A 26,998-nucleotide genomic window follows, 5' to 3' on the forward strand; every position below is an offset into this window, starting at 1 on the left:
TTATGTTCCTGTTTTTGTGTTTGTCTACCGACCTTTTAATTTGTCTGTTTTTTTGCTTTTCATAGTTGCTGACTCTGAAAGAGCAGCTCGATCAGGAGACAAGGAGACGACAGGCCTATTTCAATCAGATGCTACAACCTGGCGTGTAGGCAGAGACCCTGCAGTGACGTATGTAGCACCTCTGGCTTCCTCATTCACGGCTCCTCTGGCTGCTTCCCAACAACATTATGCTACCCACACACAAACACACTCCTAAGGCTTTTGCTCCCACCCATGCACATGTGCACAGCGGATTACATTAATCTGCAGGAAAACTCAACAACAACAAACAATGAGTGTTTTGTTTATGAGCGGACTGGATGTGCCAAATTGTTTTAAGGATTTCCTCTGGCTCGCTACAGCTGGCGTTTCTGCGTCTGTTTACTCTGTGTCATTTTTTAGGAAACACTGTGATGAAAGGTTTCCTTAGTTGGTGCTTTATCCTCTTATGATTGCTCTTGTACTCATTTGTCATATTGATCATGCACCAATTTTATATGTCATAACCACTGTTTATGTGTCCTAATGAGAATAATTTCCAAATATTTACAATAATTGTTTGCAGATTTCTGCTGTGATTTATTAGTGTTTCAGGTCATGTTATAAAGATTATATAGTGTAACTCATTTATTTTATTACATGTTGTGTTTGACTCAATCAAAAATACTGTGTGCAACAGTTGTCATTGTTTTTAATAAACTGGGTGTATCAGAGCACAATTATGCAATTTGTTTTTACGAAAGATGTTGAGATCTGATAATGATGTTTATTCAACTGACCGCACAACTTTGTTATGGAAAAAGTTTTCTGTGAACTTTGCGAAGGACAGCACTGCCCTTTCATGGCATGTGAGTTCTGGCGTTGGGTTCGCACCATTAAAAGCCTTTGTGGATTTAGTGTTGTGGGTGAGAGAATGACCTTCGCTCTCTGTTGCCAGTGCTGTCTTCAGTGTTTTCTTTCAAAGATCGTTGCTGACTCCAAGGTCTGTGGGGATCATCATTCCTGGAGAGTTTTCACTCGCAAACTTTGGCTAATGTGTGGTCTCCTCTTTGTTGATTAGAAACCACAAGTATGTTGTGTTCTCCATGTGTTTGTTTCCATCAGCACATGCATTCATTCTACTGCATGTGACTGCTTGTGAGTATCTAAAAAAACAGTGACTCCCTTTTTTCTCTCTTTCTTTCATTCAGTGCTTTACTAACTGTTGCATTTCCACATCGGTGCACATGCATGTCTTCTCACTGTGTAACCTTGTATGCCTTGCTAACTGTACATAGTAGGAGTCTCACTGAAAGAGGAAAATCTTGTCAGAGTTTCTTTAAAGCAGCCCTTTGATTATCATAGATCCGCCCAGTGGTTATCCAGTTACCGGCCTCTTTTCCGCTATTGGCTGCAAGGAGCTAATTATGCAAGGTAGTGAATCCCTGTGGGGGAGGTGGGGCCAAAACTGAAAGAACTCCTTTGGCAGGCAGAATAGAGCTTTTATTGAGGATATTTCTAAGCTGACCATCAGGGACCAAATCGCTGGATTGTTCAAAAAAAAAAAAAAAAACAACATCTCAGCTGAATCACGCTTGCTCCCCCTCTTTCATTCCTTCCCTCGTTTCATTTCAGTGAGACGGAGTGTAGCTCATGCAGTACCCAGCAGCAAGCAGAATGCAAGGAATCTACAGTATTCCCCTGTCTCACACAAGAAGCCCAGTTCACGACTAAAGGACAAGTGAGGAGAGAAGGAGGCAGAGCCAGAGAGCAGTCAGGGGAGGATTCAGACCGCTGTGGTTGAGAGGAGGAACGTACGCTCTTGTCCTGTTCTGCTCTGCTCTTGTTGCCTCAGGTGTGCGTGCTCCTCCCTCCCCTGCGCGGTGCCTGCTGTCAGCTCCATCCCTGGGTGGCTGAGGCCATGGTGTTGGTGCTGCGAGCCCTGCTGCCCTGCTTCTGCACCCTGCTCTCCCTGGACCTGCTGACTGGGGTGGAACCCGCTGTGCCCTTGGAGGACTTCTACCCCTTTGGCCAGGACGAGGGGGACACCCAGACCATCGCTCAGGACGACGGAGGCTCCAGACTCGTGGAGATCTCTGTTGCTTTCCCCTTCTTTGGAGACAGGCACACAGGACTCTATGTGAGTACAGAGCAGTGTGTTTTTACTGGTGTGTGTGTGATGTGTGTATTTATGTCTTTATATGTCAGAGTGTGTGTGCATGCTCTTGGCAGTTGGCAATTGAAACTGACATAGTGTGGATTGTATAAGAGCCTGAGGGAGATGAGATTTGGCATGCAGCCAAACACCACATTTCAGTGCCCGTTGAGAGTTTGTATATATTTGTGTGTGCTCACAAGCATTGGTGTGTAACCTCATTTGTAGAATATCGTGTTTTCCCCCCACGGGTGGAATCACAATCCTCCCTGACATTCTGCTCACTTTACATCTCATACTCTGACGGCTCTTGAGTACCGAGTGAAGCTATTAGCAGAAACAGTGGTAAACCCTGTACTAATAACTCTACAATGAGCTGTTAAAGGAAATGACAGTTTGTGTTTTCACCGTTGCTGCGGAGCATCTGTGAGCACTTCTTTTTCAGAGAGAGAAATATGTACGCCAGCAAGAGAGAGAAAGAGAGGAACAGTGCTCATGGGAGGAAGCAGAATGGTTTGACAAGGATTTTCGCGCACCACAGTGAAACACTCTTTGATCTGCCTTTGTCATGTATTGGGTTCAGCTCCAGCGCATGGAAAGGCAGAACTCCCTTAAATCAACACCACCTGTTGCGGTTATGCATCCGCGTTCGCTCTCTTCGAATCCCCTCCTCCTCCTCCTCCTCGCTTGCCCCGAGCTCCGCCTGCTCTCCTCCCTGCTCAGTCCATGGGCAGGGGAGGCTGAGGAACCATGGCAACAATGGGCAAGGTCAAAGGTCGTCTTTCTAATCTAAGCATCTGCGCCAACAGGGTGAGGTCAGTCTCTCGATAAAGACATTTTTAAAACTCTTTTGCTTGTACGTACAGAGCACAGACAGTGACACAGTATTTTTAAGTGCAGTGTATGAGGGTTGAGTCTGGAGCTTCTGTGTATCACAGTTTCTGTCACACAGTGAATTCCAGTGCATCACTTCTCCTGTAATAACACTGGCACACAATAGTCCAATTAGACAAGATAAGACAAGTTGTTCGTTGCTTAGCTTGTTGATAAACATCAGAGCCCTTCACTTTCTGAAATGTGCTGTGTTAGTTGTGATGTGATATCCCGGAGCTCACTCTGCATCTCATCGGGCTGTAATTCCGTAGTCACGCAAGGCATAACACATTGTGACAGGCACTTGAAATTACAGTCACGCTCATTTTGAATGCCTCACCTGAATCCATTAAACATCTGCTGTAAAGCGCACACACAGTGATCTCTGCCACCGGAGAGCTGCTTTGAACACTTAGCATTTCAGTGAGCGCTAAGAGCCTAAATTTGTATGAATATTTTCATGCAGGAGTTTGTTCCATGCCTCTGGGCGACTGCCACATGGAAGCTGCAGAACCAAACTGATTTTTGATGGTTTGCGGGTGCTGTCTAACTTTATTATCTTAACTGATTCCTTGTAGCAGTACGCACACCTTTAAAGCCTCATGGCAAATCCTGTGAAGTGCTCAACTATGAGCCTTTGTCCCTTCCTTACGAAAAACATCTTATTTTCAGCTGTTGTCACTGAAGGATTTAAAGACTGCCACAGTCACATGACACTTGGATACAGAAGTCTCTAGTGTCCCCTCAAATCCCTTTAAACATTATGTATCGCCCCTGACTTGGTCCTGCTCCAGTCCCACTTCTGCCTCATGGTAACCAGGCTGTCCCTCTGTTATGGTTTGTGTCTGGGAGTTTTCACACGTTGCTGGGATCTCTCCTCCTCCTCCAGGTGCCCCCCCCTTCCTCCCTCCTCCTCCTCCTCCCACGCCTCAGATAACATGGCAGGGGTCTTCCCCCTGGAACTGTCCAGCTGCTTTATCTGAGAAATGACCAATCACTTTAACAGAACACAGATGTATCTGCAAAGCGTCTTAGGGGCTTCCAAACAATGCGGTTCACGGATTAACTACTCTTACGGATGGCCAGTGTAAAGAACATGAAGGAGGATGTCCAAGGTCAGAGAGGAAAGAACGCAAGCCTAAAAGCAGATGTGAGAATAGATGCTCGTGATCAAAGACATTTAATGTAGATGCATAAACTCATAGACGGTGGAAAAAGTTTTCGTGCTTCCTGTTTATGTTTGTTTATACAGTTGTCTGTAATTTGAATTAAACTTAATTTACACAAAATTCAAATACATTTTAAAAGATCCTGCCAAGAACCTGCTATAGTGTAACTGCACTCTTTATAGATTGCACATCTGCTAGTGCTCATCTGCTCCTCTGAAGAGCTTCAACACTCGGAGGTCTTGCAATTTCATTCACACACTTTCACTCACCACTTTGTATGGCTCAAAGATGTGTGCATGTAGTTTTATTCTTTGTACTCTGCAGGAGTGCTTTTTCATACATGCGTGGGATGAGATATGTTAGAAGCAGTTCATCCACCACGGACAAGATATATCTGCACATACTTTAAAGTGTCTGAAAAGCCCTAAGTTTTTTTTTTTAACTTTGGGAAACACACATAGTCATTTTTTTATATAGAGTTAGATGAGGAGATTGATACCTCTCTAATGTCCTTCCAATTATATGTGAAGCCAAAGCCAGGAGATGGTTAGCTGAGCTGAGGATAAACACTGGGAGCTTGTTTATGTAAAAACAACAAGTTGCGGTTTTACGGGAGGTTTATGTACCAGACTATTTCTTGGCTGGGCACAGTGACTTCCTGGAGTCTCCGCTGGCTGCCTGTTAAGCTCACAGTGACGACAGGACTCCAGGAAGTCACCGTACCCAGCCAAGAAATAGTTTGGTACATCTTCTCATCTAACTCTCAACGAGAGGGGAAGGAGGTGTTTTTCCAAAATATGGAACTATTGAATTAAGACATTAGGCCTAAAACTTTATTCAAATGTATTCATTTGAGTCAGGCAGAAATGTTCACATATGAGGTTATGATTTTAAGTTTTATTTACACTGTGTCTAGTCTCGTGCACTGTCTTCCTTCCTCTCTCTCTGCCTGAAACACTGTTGATTAAATTTACAGATTTCTCTTGACCTGAGAAATTTTTATAGAGAGAATTTTAATGCAGAGATGTAAGATGTTATATCTTTAAAAGTTTTTAAATTCCTCTGTAATTCTGGAATATGTGATTGTCTAAATAAAATATTGAATACATTTTCCTACATTAGACAGACCATTTTTACAGTGCACTCACATCTTTTTGCACCACACCTCTACATCTCTTGCACCATGGAAGTTGTATCAGAGTCCCTCCACACAGCTCCAGACAGCATTTATTGCCTCAAACAAGACTTTTTGGAGATAAAGGTGAAGCAGGGGCTCAGGAGACAGGCCAAGTGCACAGACTGTCAGACTGTAGTCACTTCCTTCGGCCTCGTCAAATAATTGGACAAGCTTGTAACTGTGAAACCTCCGTTTTTGACACGGAAAACGAATGTTTTCCTGAGTTGATCCACGGGCACCTTTTTCATACAGGGGTTTGCTTTGGCTTGACTTAAGCCAGATGAAAGTTTATTTTAGTCCATAAATTGCTTGGCTCTAAAGAAAACCACCCAAGCAAAATCCTGGATGTATCCGGCGAAGAATTCCCAAAAAATAACAGGGGAGTTGTAGAGTGGAGTGGCACCATTGAGAGTGAGAGAAAGAAATATGGGGAGAGAGATGCTTCTTACAAGGTTGACTGATCGCACCTCTCTCCCCTGTGATTCTGACCTTGGTCATGTTACAGCATAACACAAGGCAGCTCTGAACTCATTCACTCTCTCACGTAAGTCTGATGCATAACCATTCACTGGATCTCCGTACTAGTTATTGCCTTGTCAAAATCCATGAGAAGAAGGAAGGGCTGTGATATAGAGCAAAAGTAAGGTCCCAAGTTCAGTTTAAATTCCTCTAAGGTCATTGCCATGTCAAAGCGGTCCCTTAAAAAATCTTAACAAGTAAGAAATACACTTGTTTAAACAGTTCCAGATGCTACAAGAGATTGGATTAGGCGATTAAATATATTCCAGTATTGGACTATAAACTCAGTTTAGTGTTCAGCATGATTTCCTACACTAATTTTGCTGTAAGATGGGTGACTTCCAGACCGCTGCCACCACAGGTCTCTCATTAGTGGGAATGTGGGTGTGGGAGGTTTTTTAATTCATGTACATCCCTCCATTCAACCAGCTCTGTGCCCTTTCTCTTGTTTTTCTCCTGGTATCAGATGGCGCTCTGGCTGACCCCTGGGCCCTGCCCCTGCAGTCGGTCGTCTTTTTCCCCACATCAGCCACGTTCTCACCACATCACGCTGATGCAGAGGGGAAGACTGTGGTCGGGCAATTAACTTAGCCCCTGTGCCGTGCCAAACAAAACTTCCTCTGCTGTTTTTACAGCAAAGTCCTTCAAATTATGGTTTTCATACATGCAGCGAGCAAAGCCGAGCCATCTGACGTTGCTTTGTCACTGTCACATGCCAGTCGGCTGGAGTGCAGAGAGGCAAAGTTCGTGCCAGCGATTAGAGGAAACAGGATAGGTGCCACGGTGGGAAGAATATCCTCTTGTTTATAATATGCAGAATAATGTATGAATGAATGAAGCTCATTCATGGGGATTCAACCCCTCAGCCTGCAGAACTTTCCTCTCCACTCAGGTTTAGTTTCTAGGGATGTTCAAAATGTTGTGCAGTCGCTCGTCGCACACCATCAAATGTTTGTGATATAAGGACTCTATGCTTCTCGTCATTGAAATGATCATTTATCAAACTGCTATTATGATATCAATTACTCTACTTCTGCTGGCATTTTACTTTTTTTTCTGCAAAACTCTCTCCCCTAAATGAGTTCCACCCCATCCTGAAACATCCCTCACTTATTTCCTGTACACCTGATATAAATAATCTTTTCCCACAGCTCACAGTACCTCTTTTATCTGGCACCATGGCAGGAAACCCTCTGGCAAAACATGAACATTTGTCATATTTACTGTCATGGTTCTATGGCCTTCTTCTTACAGTTTTGAAATCCACTTTTTAAATTGCAACTTAAAGGTTTTGTCGCTAAATGTGGCAGTCCATCTCCACCCTTCCATTGAATTTACGTCGCAACATCGCTGTTGTTCAAATCATCTGCCATCTAAGGTGGTTGCCAGTTTGATGTAGCTAATGTTTGTTTACGCTCTCTAATGTTAACGTTGCTAATGCTAGCCAGCTGACATCAGGGCAGTCCAGCACGCTGGGCTGCAGAAATCACCTGTTTTTATGTTGTTGTTTTACCAAGACTCTTGATGCTGAAAAAACAGACACCACATTATTTCTCTTCCTCTCACCTTTAGAGTATTTTAGTATCTTTAAGCTCATTGATTGAAATTTTACAGGTTGAAAAATCACTTTTATGGTTCAGTCTCACCAGTGTAATCGACTTTGTTTGGCCAAAAAGCTCTGCCTGCTACACATAACCTGTTCAGCACCAGTGAACATGAATGCACCTTTCAGAGTGAAAGTGATTGTTGGTTTATTGTCTGTTTAATGAAAAATCAGTTAATCAATTACAAGCACTTCAGCAATATACCAATCAGTGAACTTTTGACGTTGATAGGTCGATATTCCACCATAGCTGTAGTGCTGACTGTGCATTTCTCACAGCGGAAATACAGTATGTGGACGAGGGGAGGACGGGTTCATGTATTTGGTTACTTTGCCGTTGGCAGACATCCGTGGATTTACAGGCTGTGAATGTCCTTCCTGGTGTGATGACTTGGCAGGTGTGTGAGCAGCAGAAACCCGGTTTCCTCAGATGCTGTCATTTCACGGAATAAAGGTAGCGTCTGTTCGCTACATGAGAAGCGCAAACATCCGTTATGGGAGCGTCCGCTGCCCCATGCTGCTGTTTGCCCCGCAAGGCCAGACTACCTCTGTTTGTCCACCTTCCCCTCTTCTCCTTAGCACCTCCTCTCTAACCCTGCCTCGTCCTACAAACAAGTCACAGTGACTCTGACATGTTGGACAAAATGAATTAATGTATGATCAGTCTTATTCAGATACTCTAACTCCAACTTGCTCCTCCTCAGGTCAACAACAATGGCCTGGTATCTTTCCTGAGGGAGGTGTCTCAGTTCACACCTGTGGCTTTTCCGATCGCCGGGGACAGGAGGGTTGTGGCACCGTTCTGGGCTGATGTGGACAACCGTCGAGCAGGGAAAGTTTTCTACAGAGAGAGTCGAGAGCCCTCCATCCTGAACAGGGCCTCAGGTGATGTCAGGACGTACTTTTCAGAGTTCCCCAGCTTCAACGCAACATGGGTCCTCATCTCTACATGGCTTCAAGTTACTTTCTTTGGAGGCAACTCACGCACACCGGTACAAAGTCACACTTTGCTCTACAGCTCTGGTTCTCTATGTAAGTTTTAAGGATAGTTTAGGTCAGGATAAGTAATTCCTAAACAAGGGAATGCTCATTTTACCCCAGTGGGGTATAATCACCTGAAAGAGAAGAATTATTTTACTTTTATAACCTTAGAATGGACTTTTTTATCTACAGAGGGACCACTAGGTGCCTCTGAATCCTGCAGTAGACCTTTAACATCCACTTTAAAATCAAGTCAAATTGAAACATTTGGAACATGACAGGCGATGATGATGAAGAGCTAATCTAATAATGAGGAACTACTGGGAACAACTTGGCTAGATTATCCTTATAGGCCGAGGAAATAGCCTTGTTGTTCCTGGTTAAAACTGGGATACAATATGTGATTAGAAAGCAAAGCTACTGGGTTTTATTCTAATGGCAATTGTGATTTATTGTGCTATCTGCCACAACAAAAGGCCCACAGAAGTTTATAATGTCTGTAGTAGGACTGAGATCTGTACCATTAATATGAGGAGTCTGTGAGATGCATGCACTATTACCAAATTTCGTGGAAATCAGGAAATGGTTTTACCGAGCCTGTTCTTCTCTGTGCAGGTAAATACTTTCCAAGTGGTGCTTATTACAGACGGAGAGCTTTCCTTCACTATATTCCAGTACAATAACATCACTTGGACCACAGGCATGCATGCCAGCAGTGGAGGAAACCTGGCTGGGCTGGGAGGGATTGCAGCGCAGGTAAGATCGCATTGTTATTTACTTCTTGTGATGGTCCAAATTTGGAACAAACAGTATGATTAGCTTCCTGTGACACTATTTGTCAGGTGTCCTAACTGTAATTCATCCATCTTTTGTGATGTCTGCCTCCCTGTTACTCTCTTCCCAGGCAGGTTTTAATGCCGGTGACGGCAAGCGCTATTTCAACATACCTGGCTCTCGTACGGCTGATGTGGTGAACGTTGAGGGAACGACCAACGTGGGCTACCCAGGCAGATGGGTGTTCCGTATAGATGATGCACATGTGGAAGTGGGTGGCTGCAATGACTCCGGTAAGACCTGCTTCTAAGAGACTGACTGTCTTTGTTTTGTGCCTCTGAGATTCAGATTACATTGCCCTCTCTCTACAGCATCAGTGTGCCCACACCTGCGACCATGTCTGAATGGAGGCCAGTGCATCGATGACTGTATTACAGGCAACCCTTCCTTCACCTGCTCCTGCTTGGCAGGTTTCACCGGCAGACGATGCCAGATCAGTAAGTTATGGCCGACACCACTTCCTTCTCTGTTGTGCTTGACACACACTGCACTCTGTGCATGAATACCTGTCTGCCTGACATGAGCCAGGAAAAATAATGTCCACTTGTAAAAAAATACTAAGTTTCACCTGACCTGCCAAAGGGACACTCAGATATTTCCTTAATACCTGTATCACCTTCATCTGTTCTCCTCAGACATTACCTGACTAACTGACCTTGGCCAGATGTTTTCTTCTAATTAAAAGTTACACTACCTCCTTTGTATGTCTCCTTGTCTCTGTAGATGTCGATGAGTGTGCCTCACATCCTTGCCAGAACGGAGGGACTTGTGAAGACCAGATTAATAGTTTCATCTGTCACTGTCCACCTGGATACACTGGTCGTCAGTGTGAAACAGGTACAAAGGAAGCTTTGCTACAAAGCTGGTATATGCTGTGGTTACAATTACATTTCTTATATCTTGTTTTAGTAAAGCTTTATATTAAGGTCCTTGTCATTAACATTAATATATAAGTAATAGGGAAGCAATGACCAATGTTTGCTTAAAATAACTAACGTTAGACTGGAGACTGACAGGCCACAGACAATGATTAATTGATTCCTGTTACAGGTACAGCTGATAATAACAGATATTAACATGTTTGCAGATTTCACATTTTTCCTGTTGTTAGCACAACATCCCATTCTTAAGCAGTCTATAAACTGCTGACAAAATTCTTGTAGGTGCTTCAAATGTTTTATTATCTTACAATAAATGTGTTTATAATGCTATTATTGATAGTTGATCACCCCAACATAAGTTGATCTCTTTACATTTTTGTACATCATAAAAATCCAAACTTCTTACCCCAGCACACTGAAACAGGCTGAAGACCAGGAAAAACTCTGATTAATTTAAGTATTTCTGTGCCTCATTAAGCAGTTTCCACAATCATACAAAAAAAAGTATGTCAGAATATCTGTCCAGCCTCTCTGGAGCTTCTGTGCCTATTCCCACAGTCCAGCCTGTGGATATGTATCAAACCTCTTCTAATACCTTTCACAGCCAGCAGCACATACTTGCAGAGTGAGGGGAGTAGTGTGGCGGATATATTAATCAGCTGAGTAAATATTCCATGAGCGTGTCTCTCTGTCCCTTATGTGTATGTGCGTGTGTTACAGACATTGACGAGTGCAAAGACAGACCGTGCCTCAACAACGCATCGTGTGTACAAGGCGCTGGCAGTTTCACCTGTGTGTGTGAACCGGGCTACACTGGTGTCCTGTGTGAGACAGGTGAGCTGGGTTTTTCACACTCTGGGGTAAAGTAGGCATCTCCCTCCAGAGGAAATATTTTCTGCTGCTTTCTACATCAAACTCAGTCATTCTGGCAGATGTTTTTGTCCAGAGAGTTTCCAAGTCTATCTAGACGAATGGGTCCAAGTTGTGGTTGTGGCTGAATTTTTTTTTTTTTTTTTTTTTTTTTTTTTGGGTCACACAATGTAGCAATGAACCATAATGAGGAAGTTTACTGAAGTCAGGTAATTTCCAAAAATACCTTCACTAATCTCGCTTCTCTTGTGATTGATCGTTGATGAAACCTGAACCCACTGGGGAATTAAATGATCAGACCCTGCACAGTTCATGAATCTTTGTATCTACATGAGAGGGGATTACTCATAATACCAGACACCTGGTCAATGAAACTCTACGCTGTCAGAAGGGAAGTTTAGCGCTCTTAATCCGACTCAGTGTCCTAGACAGCAACAACCTCTTGCTTCTCCATGTGAGGACTAAAAAGTCTTTGTGAGAATCTGAGTCAACAGCAGATTAACTTCTCTTTTTTTTTATCCCTCCAGACATAAACGAATGCGAGTCGCAGCCCTGTCTGAATGGAGGAGAGTGTGTCGATCAGGTTGCCAACTTCACCTGCATTTGTCCTGCTGCCTTCACTGGAATGCTCTGTGAGACAGGTGATTTGGATTTAACTTAAATTCTGCCAGAAAAGCATGTTTGGCTTCCTGTATTGTTGCATGTTTCCAACTGTGGCAAGCACAAAGGGAATCCTATCATACTTCTTTGAGAGCAATAAGAGTGTTTATGGCTTTGAACTTTAAGTGAGCTGGTTCTGTCGATTCTCCAGTGTTCCATCATTAGACCAGATTCTAGTAAGAATTTCTGATATATTGCTACTGCAAACCATTTCACTATTTTTCATGTGCTTTCTCCCAAATTGTGCCTTTATAGTACTTAATAAGGTCGCAAATCTTGACAACTGTAAAGAAAAAAATCATAAAATACCACCCAAAAAGTTAGAATTTGCTGATTTTCCTTGGATATTTTTTTGAATATATTCAAATGAGTTGGAACATTGTTGCCCCTGCACAGAACTCCAGAAACACCTGTATGAACATTCTACAGGTAAACAGGTTCATTGGTAACAGGTGACAGTATCATGATTGGGTATATGAAGAGCATCCTGGAACGACTCAGTCGCTCACAAGAAAGGATGCCATGACTTTATAAAAGTAGTCAGGCTTGGTAACGCTTTATAAAAGTAGTTATTAAACATACAGTTTGTGCAAATGATCAAATTTGTTTGTTATTTATGTTTTACACAAAAATTCTCATCCTAACTTTCAAAATGTAGGACCCTAGCTAAATACTTTGCAGTAACAATGTTTTAATGTTATAAATGTAAAATATGAAACATTTCCACATTAAAATGTCTGAAACGATTAGACCTATGTCCTATATTTTGTTGAGTTATGCATTTACATTATACCAAATGTTTTAAACAGTAATATCAGTGATAATCGGTCAGGAAGTTATTTATCATTTACTTCTCATATACTATATCAAACCTGTCTCACTTATATCTAGTAAGTCGTATCCAGCCATGCAAATAGTTTTATATCTATTTGCTCAGGTTTGGAGACAGCTGTCTCTGAGATTTGAGAGGTGGATTGAAAAAAAAAAAAAACTGAATAGCTTAATAACACCGGAGGTAAGTCAGGAAATATGTTGTGTTGGTATTTGAATGAACCAAACCCTTTTAAAGCATGTTCCTGTCTTCCTCTCTCAGAACTGGTGGTGCTTCAGGTCAATTCAACTGAGGCGGAAAACCAAACAGGTAAAAGCAAGTCCAGCCACAGCTCAAGCTCTGCCAAATATCTTCACCTCCAGTTTGTTTCTCACACCCCACACTGCCATGCTTTTTACACATACAGCGTTGTGTGAGGAGGAAGACTGCAAGAAGAACCAGATTTGTGAATACACCAGCTCGGGAGTCTCCAACTGCACATGTGCTCCAGGCTTCTACGGCGACAAGTGTGAAGGTATTTCACACTCCGCCCCGGCTGATGCTCACTGCAGGCAGCTGGGCAGGTAGAGAGCAGACTGGGGTATTTAAAGAGGAGCTGTGCTATCCCACAGGAATTTGGAGCTCTGCCCTGGAAGAGGCTGCTGTGATGATGGATTATTGTAATTATCAAAACTGACACAGCCTCGCCCAGTTTACTACGGGAACCAGTCGCTTGATGTTGTGAATAATTGTTTTATAGCACATTTTATTAGTTTACCAACAAGAGGAAGTGCTTTGTCTAGACTTGAAAAGGCATCTTTATGAGTCAAAGCTGCTCTTTGGTATTCAGGTCATTTCTTCAGACAGAGCTGTTGAAATATGCATGCTTCCACACCGCTACTTGCTGCTCTGGAAGCTGGCCACTGTACCACACTGTAGTTTGAAGCACAGCTGCTGCTTGCATAACCATTTTGAACACAAAATATGTAAAACGCAATCATCCCCAGCTAATGCTTCATGCCTTCCTTTCATAAGTGCCTATTAAGACATCTCGTATGATGTTTAATGTCCGTATCATATTATATTTGTTTAGGAAATAATTATTGAGCCACTTGAAGCTTATTCAGGCTCCCATGGGAAGTCACCCTCTGATAGCAGCCCTCTGATTAGTTTTTTCCCACCCAAAGCTCTTTAATAGTATTTGAGCTATTGCAAATGCATGCTACCTCTCACCCTTGAGCTGAAATAACTATCAGTGCTTATATAGGCTCTCTTAAATCTCCCAAATACTTTCCTGCCTGGCTCACTTGGAAGGCACAGTGGAAAAAGGAGCATGATCCTCCGAGGAAGAGAAAGTAGCGGGACTCAGAAGTGCCTAATCAGGCCCTCAGATCAAAGGGCCCGGGCCGCACAGGTGGCCAATGAAAGTGTCTCTCGCAGATTAACTATCCATTAATTGCCCTCAGGGCCATACGTCCTGGTCACAAAATATGCTTCATATCATCAGAAAAATAATACCCTCCACCGAGCTCCCAGGACTTCAAAGGGGAGCCACTTAGCTGTGATACGGCCACGTCCTTTGATCCACTGCTGCAATTAGGAAGGAGAGGAAAATAAAAACATTCTAACAATTTGTATGGAGCGGATGTGCAGCGTGCTGACTGGTAATCCTCTGGTCCTGTGAACTCTGTTGGAAGAGATTAGAGAAAGAGAAATGACGGCGAATCAATACATAGTTTACAGTATAGCAGATGAAAGACGCTCAACATATGGTACACATGTTGACCATTTGTATCTTCTGCCTATGTTTACACTTAGACTTAAAACTTAACATAATGTAACTACTTGCTTTCAAGCAGCTCAGGCAAACTTTCCAGCTTTGAGCCTCTCTCCCATACACGCACACACACACACACACACACACACACACACACATGCACACACACACACACGCACTCTCTCTCTTCCTGTGTCTGCAGAGGAATGCCTTTGCCAGAATGGGGGTGTCTGTGTGGACAGCAATGGGACTTGTGAATGCCCTTCAGGCTACACAGGACTCTACTGTCAGTTTGGTGGGTATGACAATCCTATCAGGTGTCTCACAAGAGCTTTGATAAATGTGAAAACACATTTGATCACTGTAAGATCACAAAACCAGCAGCCTCTTTTTTCAAAATATGTGACACTATCTCTCACAATCCCTTTCTCTCAGAAGTAACTCAAACGCCGTGCAGCAACAGCAGGCCGTGCCCTGACGGTGGTCCCTGTTTGGAGTATGGAGGAGCCTACCTGTGCACATGTCAGACCAGTGCAGCCGAGCTCGATCATAAAGACTTCTATCCCTATGGTAAGAGCCTCAGGCACCAGCCCAACAACAGGCCACTTTGCAGCTATGTGTCATTGCATGAGCAGCTGGTTTCTATAGTGACAAACACATTTTGCAACACACTGGTCTTGACAAGTGTCACTTTCTATTTCAAAAGGAACGGTCACATTTGCAGTTTACTTTTACAATGTGGAGAGACATTTCAAAGTGATTTATGCCGCTGTTAAATCCTCTGGGGGGATTTTGTATTTGACACAATCATAAAATGACAAATAATATGTGCTTTGTAAAGGTTGGACCAAGCCCTCATGCTTAAATTAGATTAAAGAGGTGTAACTTATCCCAGTTCAATGGAACGCGGTCAAGTATCGTGTGTGTTTTTCAGTACAGCCCCAATCGGTCTGCGACTCCTCTCCGTGTCTGAATGGGGGCTACTGCTACGAGCGGGACGGAGGCTACACCTGTGAATGCAAATACGGATACTGGGGGAATCACTGTGAGAAAGGTAGCATCACTGATGAAAACAGAAAACCTTCCTGTGAACTGTCTTTTTAAAAACATCCCTCAGACTTGTGCTGTGTTGCTCGGGCTCAAATCCAGCTTCAAATGCACCAGGAAACATGCCATCACTTGTAATGCTGCTTGAAATATTACAATGCTGAAAGGCTTATGATAATTTGTACTTATGACTGAGTTACGAGCTAGTTTCCTGAATTATGGCTTGAATTGCAATGTACTGGAACGGATTTATTTTGTGTGATTAAAAGCTAGAGTTGTCTGTACTTCAAGGATTCCCTTCTCCCTGTCTCTTTCCAGTTAGACTCAATACCTGTGCTTCTGGGCCCTGCCGCAACGGAGGCTCGTGTAAGGAAGAGGCAGGGAGCTACAGATGTGTGTGTCCATATAGATTCACTGGAAAACACTGTGAAGTGGGTGAGTGCTGCCCTCAAGTAACAGTCAAAATCTTCTGGTACTCAATGCACACATTTTTTATTGAACGTTTTTGTGAAACCATTAAAGTGAGTGATCTAATCGGTACACAAGCCCAGTTCTTTGGATGCTCTGATATAAATATTTAGATGAGTCATATTTTTGTATAACTAAATGAGCAGAAAACAGAGATTCTACTTGTGCGATCAAAAGTAGACAGGCAGAGACTGTCGTCAATGTTTAGTTGTCTGTTAGGGTAATACATTTTACAGATCTGTGGGTGGTTTCATCTAAATTTGATTTGCTAGTTTAATAAAGTTACAGAAACATAATTTTTTGATCTTCAAAATTAGACTATTTTTACTCAGAACAATACTAAAAAGTGGATACATGGTTTTGTTGCATGTTGCCTGGATTACAACATCTCTGTTTTCACCACTCTTCCTCAAAAAACTTACAGGGAAGGTTCACCCCAAAGTCCAGTCAAACCAAATCCTTATATCTGTAGAGCTATTTATCCATCAATCGGTTACTCAAGATAATCCATTGTCCTTGTTGTGGTCCGTTTAGTGTAGGATCTATCATCTTCTACCAAACTACATCCTCCAACTCTGTCGCTTGACCAAACGAAGCATGCATTTACTCGTGGAATAGAGGCTCGTGCTTGTGATAGCATGTGAACTAAACATTAACGAGGTCCCCCTCAGCTGAACTGTAATTGGCACCATAAGCAAAGTGCCACAGTTCCATCTTATACAAGGAAGGCAGACATCTCTACAGCCAAGATCTCCAAAACTTTGCATCTCACACCAAAACAATCTTGATTCCTAAACAGCAGCAGGGGTAAGAAGAAAAATATATTCTTTTGATTTTGGGGTGAACTGTCACTTTAAGGAAAACTACTGTAAATTCAGAATTCTGCTGGAATTTGACTCCTAAGAAAGATTAGATCGCAATACCCCACTGATTGCAACACTCACTCACTCAATACCTTAATCCTTTAGAATTGATTTTTAAGTTCTTTGACTCGTTCATGAAGTCTTACATAACCTAGCAACTTCCTACATCAACAACTGCCTTAAATTCATGTTCCAACAGATTCAGCTTCCACCGCCCGTCTTCTAGAAGTAGCATTCACACAGAAGAGACTACACAAATAAAATGATTATTGTTGTTATTGCCAGTGATAATTCTCATTGTATATGTTTTCTTATAGGTAAGCCAGACCCCTGTTCCTCTGGCCCCTGTCTGAATGGGGGGACATGTTTTCATTACATAGGAAAATACAAATGTGAATGCACTGAGACCTTCAGCGGCAGGCACTGTGAGATAAACAGGAGTTCATTGCAAACCTCCAAAGGTAAGCAGACGCGTGTCACCGCACAATAATCTGGCTCGAATGCTGAACTTTGTAAAATGTTGACTTGAATAGATTAACAGGCAGGGGATATCCTGAGCTGTGAAGTGTAGAGATACCGGCTTAACATCTGAAGATAATCTTAGCAGTGTTGCTGCACTGGAGGCCCCACTTTTACAGATATAGAACAGCTATATAAGCTAAATAAAGTAAGGCCTGATTAGAGCCGATGATTCATGTCTACACACTCTAACAGCATGCTGGAGGTAATTTTAGGAGGACAAAAACAGAGAGCCTGGATGTTGCCATTAGTCTGTCCTGAATGAGCTCCTTTAAGCCCTTGTGTTTGTGAGCTTGTGTTACTATGCAGCCATTCTGATTATTTCAATCTTTGCATTCAGAGCTGGGCTGTGGGCCGCCCCCGCAAGTGAAGCACGCTGAGGTCCAGTTCTCCTCAACAACACCAGGCTCCATGGCTGTGTATATATGCAACTCAGGCTTCATGTCTGTGCCCAGAGCTACTCAGAGCATCTGTGGCATTCAGGGGGACTGGAGCCAGCCACCCGTTTGTGAGGGTCTGTACATACACTAACGGAAAGAAACTGCCTCTTCATGATCCCTGAAAATTGAACTGAAAGTATTTTCTAGCAACAACAGCAGATTTTGCCCTAAAATGTATTGGTTTATACTGTTGTCTTTATTTCTCATCATTACAGAGATCAATGAATGCCTGTCACATCCTTGTCTTAATGGCGGTACATGTCGGAACCAGGTCGGATCCTACATGTGTGAGTGCGATGAAGGTTTCAGCGGAAAGCGCTGTCAGACAGGTGAAGCATAATCAGATTCTTCCTACATTAAATCCAAAATTTAGTGCACAGGCATGTAATTCCTGTGTGTATGTTTTTTCACCCTTAAGACATAAACGAATGCCTATCGGAACCCTGCGAGCACGGGGGGACATGTGAGGACCAGCCTGGCTCCTACTTGTGTCACTGTCCACAAGGTTTCACAGGCCAGAACTGTGAACTAGGTACAGTAATCATTTAACATGTTACATTCCTTCTAAAATGTATGCGAGACAAAATTCAAAATCTACTGTAACTGTAATGTGTGCAGATCAGGACAGCTGTGAGTCCAACCCCTGTCTGAATGGAGGCATGTGTCGGGGTTACAGACGGAATTATTTGTGCGTGTGCAAAGATGGTTTCTTTGGGGACCAGTGCCAGATGTGTAAGTGACTTTAAGTTTGTCTGACAGACGGTAAAAGCTTGGACAACTTGAACCATGTGGCGCAAACTGCTTGTCTTTGTCACCCCCAAGTGGAGAACCCGTGTGTACTGCAACCTTGTGGAAATCGTGGCCTCTGCAGGAGTGACAGGAAAGGCAACTACAACTGTGCTTGCAAAGCTGGACACACAGGCAAAGACTGTGAGAAAGGTAAGAAAGCTCAGTCAGCTTGTGTTGTGTCACCTCTGTAGCTCATCCTCTGTACTTCAAAGACAACTTTGTAATTATTTAATGTATGGATTAGACATGTAAGGTTGCCACTGTTCCCAGACCTGTTGCCTCCCTCTGGTCTCCATGTGGTGCGTGTGGAGGAGAACGAGGTGGAGCTACGCTGGGATGAGCCGGAGGCTTCACAGAGTCTGATAAGTGGCTTCATCGTCACTTACGGTCCACTGGGCCGGAGCAATCGCAAATCAGACCTCCTGGACAGGTTGAAGTCCACCCACGTCATGCGAGGCCTGGTGCCCGGTGTGCTCTACAACATCTCCACCTTCTCCACCAAACGAAACACAAACAGCAACGACATCAGCCAGCCTGCCACCGCCCTAATACGCACCAGTGAGTACTAATGTTCTGTCTCCTCTCTTTGCACTCATATTTAGTTTGAATGCATACATGCATGAATTTCCATGTCTAACTGTGTGTGCTTTTCTTCCAGGACCTCGGCGGGTGGAGCAGCTGCAGGTGGTTAATGTGTCGTCCACTCAGGTGTGGCTGAGCTGGCTGGTTCAGGCAGCTCGTCATGCAGCAGCCAGCAGGGTGCACGTGTCTCTGTTGCCTTCAGCTGGAAGTGAGGCTCGCACTGCTGTGCTCAACATGAGCACCACTGAACATACCTTCAGGTCAGGTTCTTCACTTTCTTCAGCGTAACACGGATGCCCCAGAGTTTCAATCTGTTGTGCAGACCTGCAGCATCCTGTCACTAAATGGTGCTGTTGAGGTGGTGCACATTGAATAGCTTTGGGTGTTAACCCTTTCCACCACTAGAGGGCACTCTTTTAACACTGATGATGAGGTTTCGGTATCATGATTGGTTTGCTGTAGTGCAATTCTTTTGTGTGCCTCCTCTGTTCCCCAGTTCGTTACTCCCTGGTCAGATGTACACAGTGGATGTGGTGACTCAAAGTGGACTCAGACCAGATGAGTTTCCCTCCACCAGCCACTCAGCTGGACCAGTGGCATTCTGGACAAGTAGGTTACATGTCATCATTCGTTCAATGCATGCATAATTAATGTGTACGGGATAATAAATGTTGTATAACTCACTTTCAGATAATTATAATAAAGAGTAAAGCAATATTTTTCAAGAACAAATACTGGGTAAACAAAAATTAAAAACATTATATTATTATGGCCATCCTGTACACCACTGTATGTCACCCTTCCCTAGTATTATGTATGAATTTGTTAAGCTTACAATATATCTGATATAATATATTTTGAAAAATATGGATACATATGTTGTTTACTTTTGTTTTCTTTTTATTTGGTACTGTATGTAAGTAGTTCCATGTAAACCCATGTGGGCGTCACACCCGTGTGCGTGACACATAATAGTATGAATTTATTCATTATAAGGCAGTGGTCTCAAACTGATCCAGTAAAGGGCCACTGTGGCTGCAGGTTTTCATTCCAACCAAGTAAGAACACACCTGACTCAACTTATTCAATCATGAATTGTCTTTACGCAGTTGAATTGTTGGACCAGGTTTGTTCTTGCTTGGTTGGAATGAAAACCTGCAGCCACAGCGGCCCTTTACTGGATCAGTATGAGACCACTGTTATAAGGAAATAAATAGAAATATTTTTCAAAGTGACAGATTTTCTGTCTGAAAATCAGGGTGTGATTTCTGAGCAGGCACTGTAGTGATGAGCATGTAGCTCTATCCATTAATAAAGTGTCTCGTGAATCAGTCAATCAGTGCAAATACAGTTTAAAAATAGCTATTTTAGTCAACAAGAAATCTATTAATTATGCTGTCTTACAATCTGACCATCTACATGTGTTTTCCCTCAGGACCTCTTCCCCCACAGAACCTCTCACTGTCACATGTGACCACTAACTCTGCACTGATCACCTGGAGCCGCCACCCGAGAAGCATCCCAGATGGCTTTGTGGTCAACGTGACCCGAGGGTTGAATACAAGGAGTCGCTTCCTGCCAAATGGGAAATTAGGATCATATACCCTGCGTGAACTGACGCCAGGACAGCACTATTATGTGGCTCTCACATCTGTCAAAAACACAGGGCAGGAACAGATCCACAGCACGCCGCAACACTTAGCCTTCACCACCTGTGAGTGAAGAATATTTCAGTATCCCATTCACACTGCTTTTTTTTTATCATGGCAGGTTACTGTAGGAATTTTCTCTCTTGTCTTGATAGTGTTGATGCCATGACCAGCTATTCAGCTTATAGTGACAAAGAATATTGTTTGACTCGCTCTATTTGCTTCAACTGATCAATTCTGATCCACTGAATCTATTAGATTCCAGAATTTTTGATTCCAAATAACTGAAGTTTAAAACAAATGATTTTTCTTTGACCCAGTGCCAATGGGCGCGAGACCAGGCAGAAGAGACCGGCCCATCGGAACTGGACGCACACCTCCCCCATCTCAGCCTCAGGTCTTAGGGGGCACAACGGAAACAGAGAACTCAGAGGAATTACCCAGGTACACATTGAGTGATGATACTTATTTAAAAATTCATAAATGTTTCCATCTGATAATTCATCTGTCAGTGCTAAACAATTAGCATTGTTTCCTATTTCGAAGATACACTGAACTCATTGACAGAAGAGGAAGGATAACAGCCAAGTTCACTCATTTGCCTCGAAAAGCCATTCGACATCGTACTAGTAAGTACAAGTATGAGTGACCATGTGAACAACTTCAACATCATGATAATATTTGACACTGCCAGATTCATTCAGCAGGACTTGTTACACCAGCTTACAAAAATGGTTCTGATTTGCTCAGCATGTCCAAACAATCAAAGATGGATCTCATGTGCTTATCTGGATGCACATGGAATAATTTAGGCCATGGTCCTGTAACCATATGGTTCTGACTATGGCCTGTCTGGATGAAATATGGCAGCTCCTCTAACGTAAACCTGATTCTCTGCTATCACACAAACAGACCCATGTTATCTGACACATGTTGATGGCTTTATCTAGCAGTGTCTGATCGAGTGAGACAAGTCAGAAAACAATAACTTTCAGGAATAAAAAATGTTTAAATGATTACTATATTAATTATTTGTGATGTATATTTAAATTTTTGTTAACTTCATGCATCTCAATGCAGAGGTTCATAGCCTTAACCTAACAGGTTACAGATGTCATCTTGTGCCTCAGAGAATAAGCTCTTAATTATGTTACACTCAAGATGTCAAAATAGGACTTTAACCATTTTGTCAAATCAGTAATGTCGTGTTTCAATGTTCCAGCTGAGGAATGTACACAAACTAGGTTAGAGTGTCTGACATGTCTGTGTTAGCAGAGTCACCCTGCAGTCTTTTTACACTGATTCATGACAGGAAATGTTTTGCCCTGCAGAGCCTGAGCCACCAATTAGATTAGAGAAGATGGAAGAAACAACGAACAAAATCAGCCTTGCACTAGAGATTCAAGAAGACGGCTCAAGAGCAAAACCTGGTAGGTGTTTAGCCATTCGCTCCCACAGGTGGCACGTCTGCTCTTGTAATTGATCCCAGCTGGTATATGAGATTAATGTCCCGTTGAATAGAGACTACTAATTAGTCTTTACATGTGAACTTTATCATTGTAAGTATGTGCCTTGCCTATGATTAAAATATCAATGAGGATGCTAACCTTGAAAGACATACATGTAAGGTTCGGGAAAACAGACTGATAAAAAAGAAGGGGAAGTGGTGTAAGAGCTTGAGGCTATCAACACATGGTATCAGCTGTAGATAATGTGGAGTAGTGGGCCTGAAACCTGAGACCTGCACTCATTTCTGCACAGTGGATGTTGATGGCAGCTGTTGTCTTTTAGAGTTGCCACAAGACTGCCGCAGTCTGCCCTGCCAGAACGGAGGTACATGTGTGAACGGAGGCGACGCCTTCATCTGCGACTGCGCACCGAGGTTCAAGGGCAGACAGTGTGAACTATGTAAGTTTATGTGCCTCCTCTCCACACACACACAAACACACACACAGGGTGGGTTCAGTGAAAATAGGCTGTGTTTTTGCCAGAGCGGCAAATGAGCTGAATCAATCAGTTGGAATTCCAGGATATCAAATTAGGATTTTTGACAAGCGGTTTCTTTAGCCATCTCGTCCCATACAATATTAAGTTTGAAAGCAGGGAACATGCATGTAAATGTTTTCTTTCAAACAAAGCAAAGCCAAACAAAAGTTAACAAGTTTAAGTGTCTGCTAGCAGCTCTGTGAAGCTGCCCAGTGGTGCTTTGAGCCACATGCTGATGTCACGTTAACCTGCTGATGTGCAGCATGCAAGTATAATGTTTTCCATGTTCACATCTTAGTTTAGCATGTTAGCATACAAACATTAGCCAATTAGCACAGACATGAAGTACAGCTGAGGCTGAATGGACTGTCATTAGTTCTGCAGCATTCGGTCAAACATTTTGATCTGTTGAAAAGTCCGGGTATCACTCATGATTAATTCCACCCTGAGGAGGATATGAATATCTGGACCATACTTTCATGGCAATCCATCCAACAGATGTTGAGATATTTCAGTCTGGATCAAAGTGGTGGACCGACCATCCCCAGAGCCCCTCTGCTAGCATGGCTAAAACTTCTTTCCAAACTGTAACTCAACAGGAGGAGTCCGTCCTTAGTATTTTATCAGTGACCCAACCAGAAGAAGGAAATTTAAATGTGTGGCAGCACAGTGGTTCAATGATTACCACTGCCACAGCAGCAAGGTTTCTGTGAAGATGTTCTCCCCGTGTCTAAAAAAATGTCCAGAAAAAGAAACTCAAGCCACAGGTCCACTGTCAGCCTGAACATGATAAAGGATGTGAGAAAAAGTGGGATGCTATTTTAAAAAAAGAAGCCAAAACTTTAATTTGATCTTGAAGGCATCAAATTAAGTGGTAGCGTTCTTTCAGAACAGTATATACCTGCTTGTGATGGAAGACATCCACTAACCAGCTGGTTGAATGTCATGAGTGTCAGTGCAGGATTTACAGTCCTGTCTATGTGCCTCCAAGGCTTCTTCTTAGTGTAACTGTAGCATCTCATGGTGTGAGCTTCGAGTAGATTCTATGTTAGATTTGCATTTCATCACGTAAAGTGACATCGTGCGCTGAGCTATGCTAAGACCTCCGATGCTTTTAAGCAGGAAACATGCTCCGCTGACAGTTGACCCCTCTGACATGTGAATGGCTTGGTTATCTTTGAGGCTTAGGGGCATGAATGTGCAACATGAATACAGTGTCAGTGAACGCACAAAGCACAGTATTATTTTCACTGCATCACTTACCTTCCTTTTTCCCGGGAGCCAGTGTGGCATTTATAACTCAGAGCTGCTGATAAAAGTTCTGGGGGGGTTTTGAGGCAGCAGTTTGTTACCTGTGGGCGATATCCTTCAGATTTGACTCTTTGATATTTGTCCTGTCTGTATTAAAGGCAAATCTGGATTTGCTCTGTGTCTGTAACAGGTTTCCTCAGTTTTATAACCGATATTACTAACATTGTGTAATAATAAAAACAAAAGAATTTCATATAGTTATAAAAATCCCTCCTCGGTACAAGTATGCAAAGATAACCTGAACCTCCCCATGTATATTCTCATTACTTTTTAAGATACACTGCACAGTTATGACTCAAACAGCCAGTATGTATTGAATGTATCTGACTGACTATAAATGGGAAACTTCTAACTGCTTGGTCTTTTGGCCATTACTACAACTACTGCTACTTTATATGGACGTCAGCCAGTAGGAATGCATTATCTACAGTGTCCAATGTCTTATTGAAGTTAATGATCATGGAAACATGTGTGCACTTTTATCAAAGTAGTTAATTATATGCTACTGATATTAAAGCATAGATGCATTCTTACTTGGCAGCATGAATAAAATGTAATTGATATGAAGCAGCAAAAAGCTGCTTGATGTTTTCTTTTGGTCAAAAGTCAACAGGACATCCAGAACCTCACTGAATCAAAAGTTACCAACAATTATTCTGCTCTATCACAGTTTTTACTGCAGGACTATTAGTGATATATCTGGAGCAACAAGCAGTTCCATCAAGGAGACATCATAGCTCTTAATGTAAAAAAAAAAAAAAGAAAACATTGTCATTTTCTTTTATTTATTAACTGCATCTATCAATTGCAACCAAATTTTGTTTCTCTGTCGTGAAACATAGTCGTAGCACATCGAGAAGATTTTTGGAGTGCCACAGATCTTGATAAATTTAGCTGCTGAAAACAGTTTAATTCATACTGTGACTGTTGATTTTCACAAGAAACATGATATATTATTAGCTTGAAGCTTTATTATATGGCTGGTGAAACTGTTAAAATTTGTTGCAGATATTAGATATGTATCATAGATGTTATGTTACTCCATCATCTAGATTTTTTTAAACATATCATCTGTAGATATTTGTTCTGTATTGACTTGAAGGTTTTTCTATCTGTATGATACCTATTGAGCCTTTTGTTCACTGGGCTCAGGAAATTTGTAAAATCACAGCTTTAATGGCTGGGTTTGAGATCTTGATTCTAGCAGACAGTGTGCACAATTTGACAGATAATCAAGCATCTTGGTATCTTCGCAGCATTAAAACTTCAACTCAACAAAAGTGTCTTTGAAAAGGTTTGTGTTTCTCATGACAACTACATGTGGGGAATACACTGAATACATGTTTGAGTGAAACAGTGAAAAACACAGTAAAACCATATCAGTTTGAATTCACTACATTCACTGATAACGAGACTTTGATGAAGTTGTGTATGAGGAGACACTGGTCGTACCCTCGTCGCCCCTCATGAGTCCTTTTCTTCACCTAAACATCCAGCATCAGATTGTTTAAACATTCCTTTCCTAAAACCATCCATCAGCCAGAGACCAGGGCCCAGCTCCGTCCCACATGACTCTGAAACCGTCCAGCAGACTTTCTTTCCCTCGCTCACAATTCATACCTCATGTTGTGTGACCGCTGTTTGCAGTGTGCCAGCGAGTGCCGCACCCCTGCACCCGTCTGTACTCTGAAACCAAGAGTGTGCCTGTCTGGGAGGGCGGAGTGTGCCACTACCTGTAAGTTATTATCAGGCACAGACAGATCTCCTGTTCTGGCCTTGCATGCTTACACTCACCGTTACATATGTGAAGTTTAAATTGCAAAGCTGAAGAAATGCAGACATTAATTGTAACTAAAGGATTAAATCTGTGAGTTTTGTTCCTTGCAGGTACAAAAGGACATATAAAGTACAGCAGGATGTTTGTTATCGAGAGATTTGTGAACCGGTGCTTCCCAAGAAAAGTCAGAGTAAGTTGAAGAAGCTGTCTGAACAGTGTTGAAATTGTTTTTTTTTTTTTTAGCACCAGTGCAATTCCTCTCTCATACGCATATTAACTTTCTTTACAGCCAGAAGAACAAACAGACAACAATAAAGGTTTCTTTTCTTTAACACAATCAACATAATAATTTGTTTTGTGGTGAAAGTCACAAGATTTTGAACAGTTATCTAAAAATTTAAAGAGTCTTTTCTTCCTTTTTTCCAGAGCACTTGGATTCTGGTGAAAGGACTGTCATCACTGTCATGTGAAAAACCTAACTTCAATTTTGGTGTTTATAATCTACTTGAAGTAACTGATTATGGTCATGTTTGTGCTGAAAAACCCTGTCAGAACCCACTGTAACATTTTAGAGACGTCGTTCATCTGAAAACAAGGTTGTATTTGTTCATTCCTGAGAGCTGTGTTTGGAGCTCCACGCTTTGCCAAAGGACTTTGATCAATCAAATGAAAAATGGCCCAATCGTTTATCATTTGTGACGTTTAACGACTGATTTTTCATACAAAACGTATGCAAATATTAATGGTAAGCAGTCCACTGTGCTGCATCGGAGACCTTATATACCTCATTTCCATGTCCATGCTGACACATTAGGCAATGTTTTTTTTTATTATTTGTGATTCAGCTGCAGGTTTGTCCCTCAGGGAAATAACTGTAGAGTCCCAATCTTTTCCTTGTACCTGCCCCGAGATAAAGATGATGGGAAATTTCTCTTCACCGCGAAAATTCATCTCTTCTTCTGACAATGATGCACAGTGTTTTCTGTGTATAAATATCTTTGTCCGTGTCTTAGCAGGCATCACTGCTCGCTATGCTGTAAATAGTGTTTATAGGCCATTTTGTAGGTGAATATTTTAATAATAAAAATGTTAAAATGTTTTTGGTTTGTCTTCTGGTTTGATTTTTGCATCCTGGGATACATCTTGAAAAAGAAAGCGAGGTCCGACAGTATCAGTTTTTGCAGAGTTTGCATGCACGCAGATATGATCAACAAGTTCATTTAAATAACCCAACATCCT

The 26,998-nt window shown here is 42.3% G+C and overlaps 2 protein-coding genes across 8 annotated transcripts in view; both read left to right on the forward strand.

The window, feature by feature from the left end:
- Positions 1-935, forward strand: part of crocc2 (ciliary rootlet coiled-coil, rootletin family member 2) — a 36,372-nt gene extending 35,437 nt beyond the window's left edge. For all 3 annotated transcript variants that reach the window (XM_037114326.1, XM_037114327.1, XM_037114328.1), the window contains one exon: positions 66-935. In XM_037114326.1, the coding sequence (XP_036970221.1) occupies positions 66-149 (84 nt within the window). In that variant the 3' untranslated portion in view covers positions 150-935. The remainder of the gene's footprint in view (positions 1-65) is intronic.
- sned1 (sushi, nidogen and EGF-like domains 1) lies at positions 147-26,858 on the forward strand. Of its 5 annotated transcripts, XM_037114329.1 has the most exons (33): positions 147-168; positions 1,654-1,759; positions 1,874-2,158; positions 8,219-8,506; positions 9,111-9,251; positions 9,400-9,562; positions 9,641-9,766; positions 10,053-10,166; positions 10,931-11,044; positions 11,608-11,721; positions 12,834-12,881; positions 12,979-13,086; positions 14,531-14,623; positions 14,764-14,898; positions 15,263-15,382; positions 15,694-15,810; positions 17,024-17,167; positions 17,566-17,739; positions 17,881-17,994; positions 18,084-18,197; positions 18,284-18,397; positions 18,488-18,604; positions 18,725-19,012; positions 19,113-19,296; positions 19,533-19,645; positions 20,472-20,750; positions 21,006-21,129; positions 21,232-21,314; positions 22,017-22,115; positions 22,477-22,593; positions 25,630-25,717; positions 25,870-25,949; positions 26,186-26,858. In XM_037114329.1, the coding sequence occupies exons 3-33, from the start codon at positions 1,940-1,942 to the stop codon at positions 26,227-26,229; spliced, it is 4,176 nt and encodes a 1,391-aa protein (XP_036970224.1). In that variant the 5' UTR covers positions 147-168; positions 1,654-1,759; positions 1,874-1,939; the 3' UTR covers positions 26,230-26,858. The 5 variants fall into 5 exon arrangements, with proteins under 5 accessions (XP_036970224.1, XP_036970226.1, XP_036970225.1 ...); XM_037114331.1 differs by lacking the exon at positions 147-168 and adding an exon at positions 26,049-26,076 and having other exon boundaries at positions 1,659-2,158; XM_037114330.1 differs by lacking the exon at positions 147-168 and having other exon boundaries at positions 1,659-2,158; positions 14,767-14,898.
- Positions 26,859-26,998: the final 140 nt, after the last annotated feature.

Source organism: Acanthopagrus latus, chromosome 11, assembly GCF_904848185.1.
Source record: "Acanthopagrus latus isolate v.2019 chromosome 11, fAcaLat1.1, whole genome shotgun sequence".
NCBI classification, from domain to species: domain Eukaryota; kingdom Metazoa; phylum Chordata; class Actinopteri; order Spariformes; family Sparidae; genus Acanthopagrus; species Acanthopagrus latus.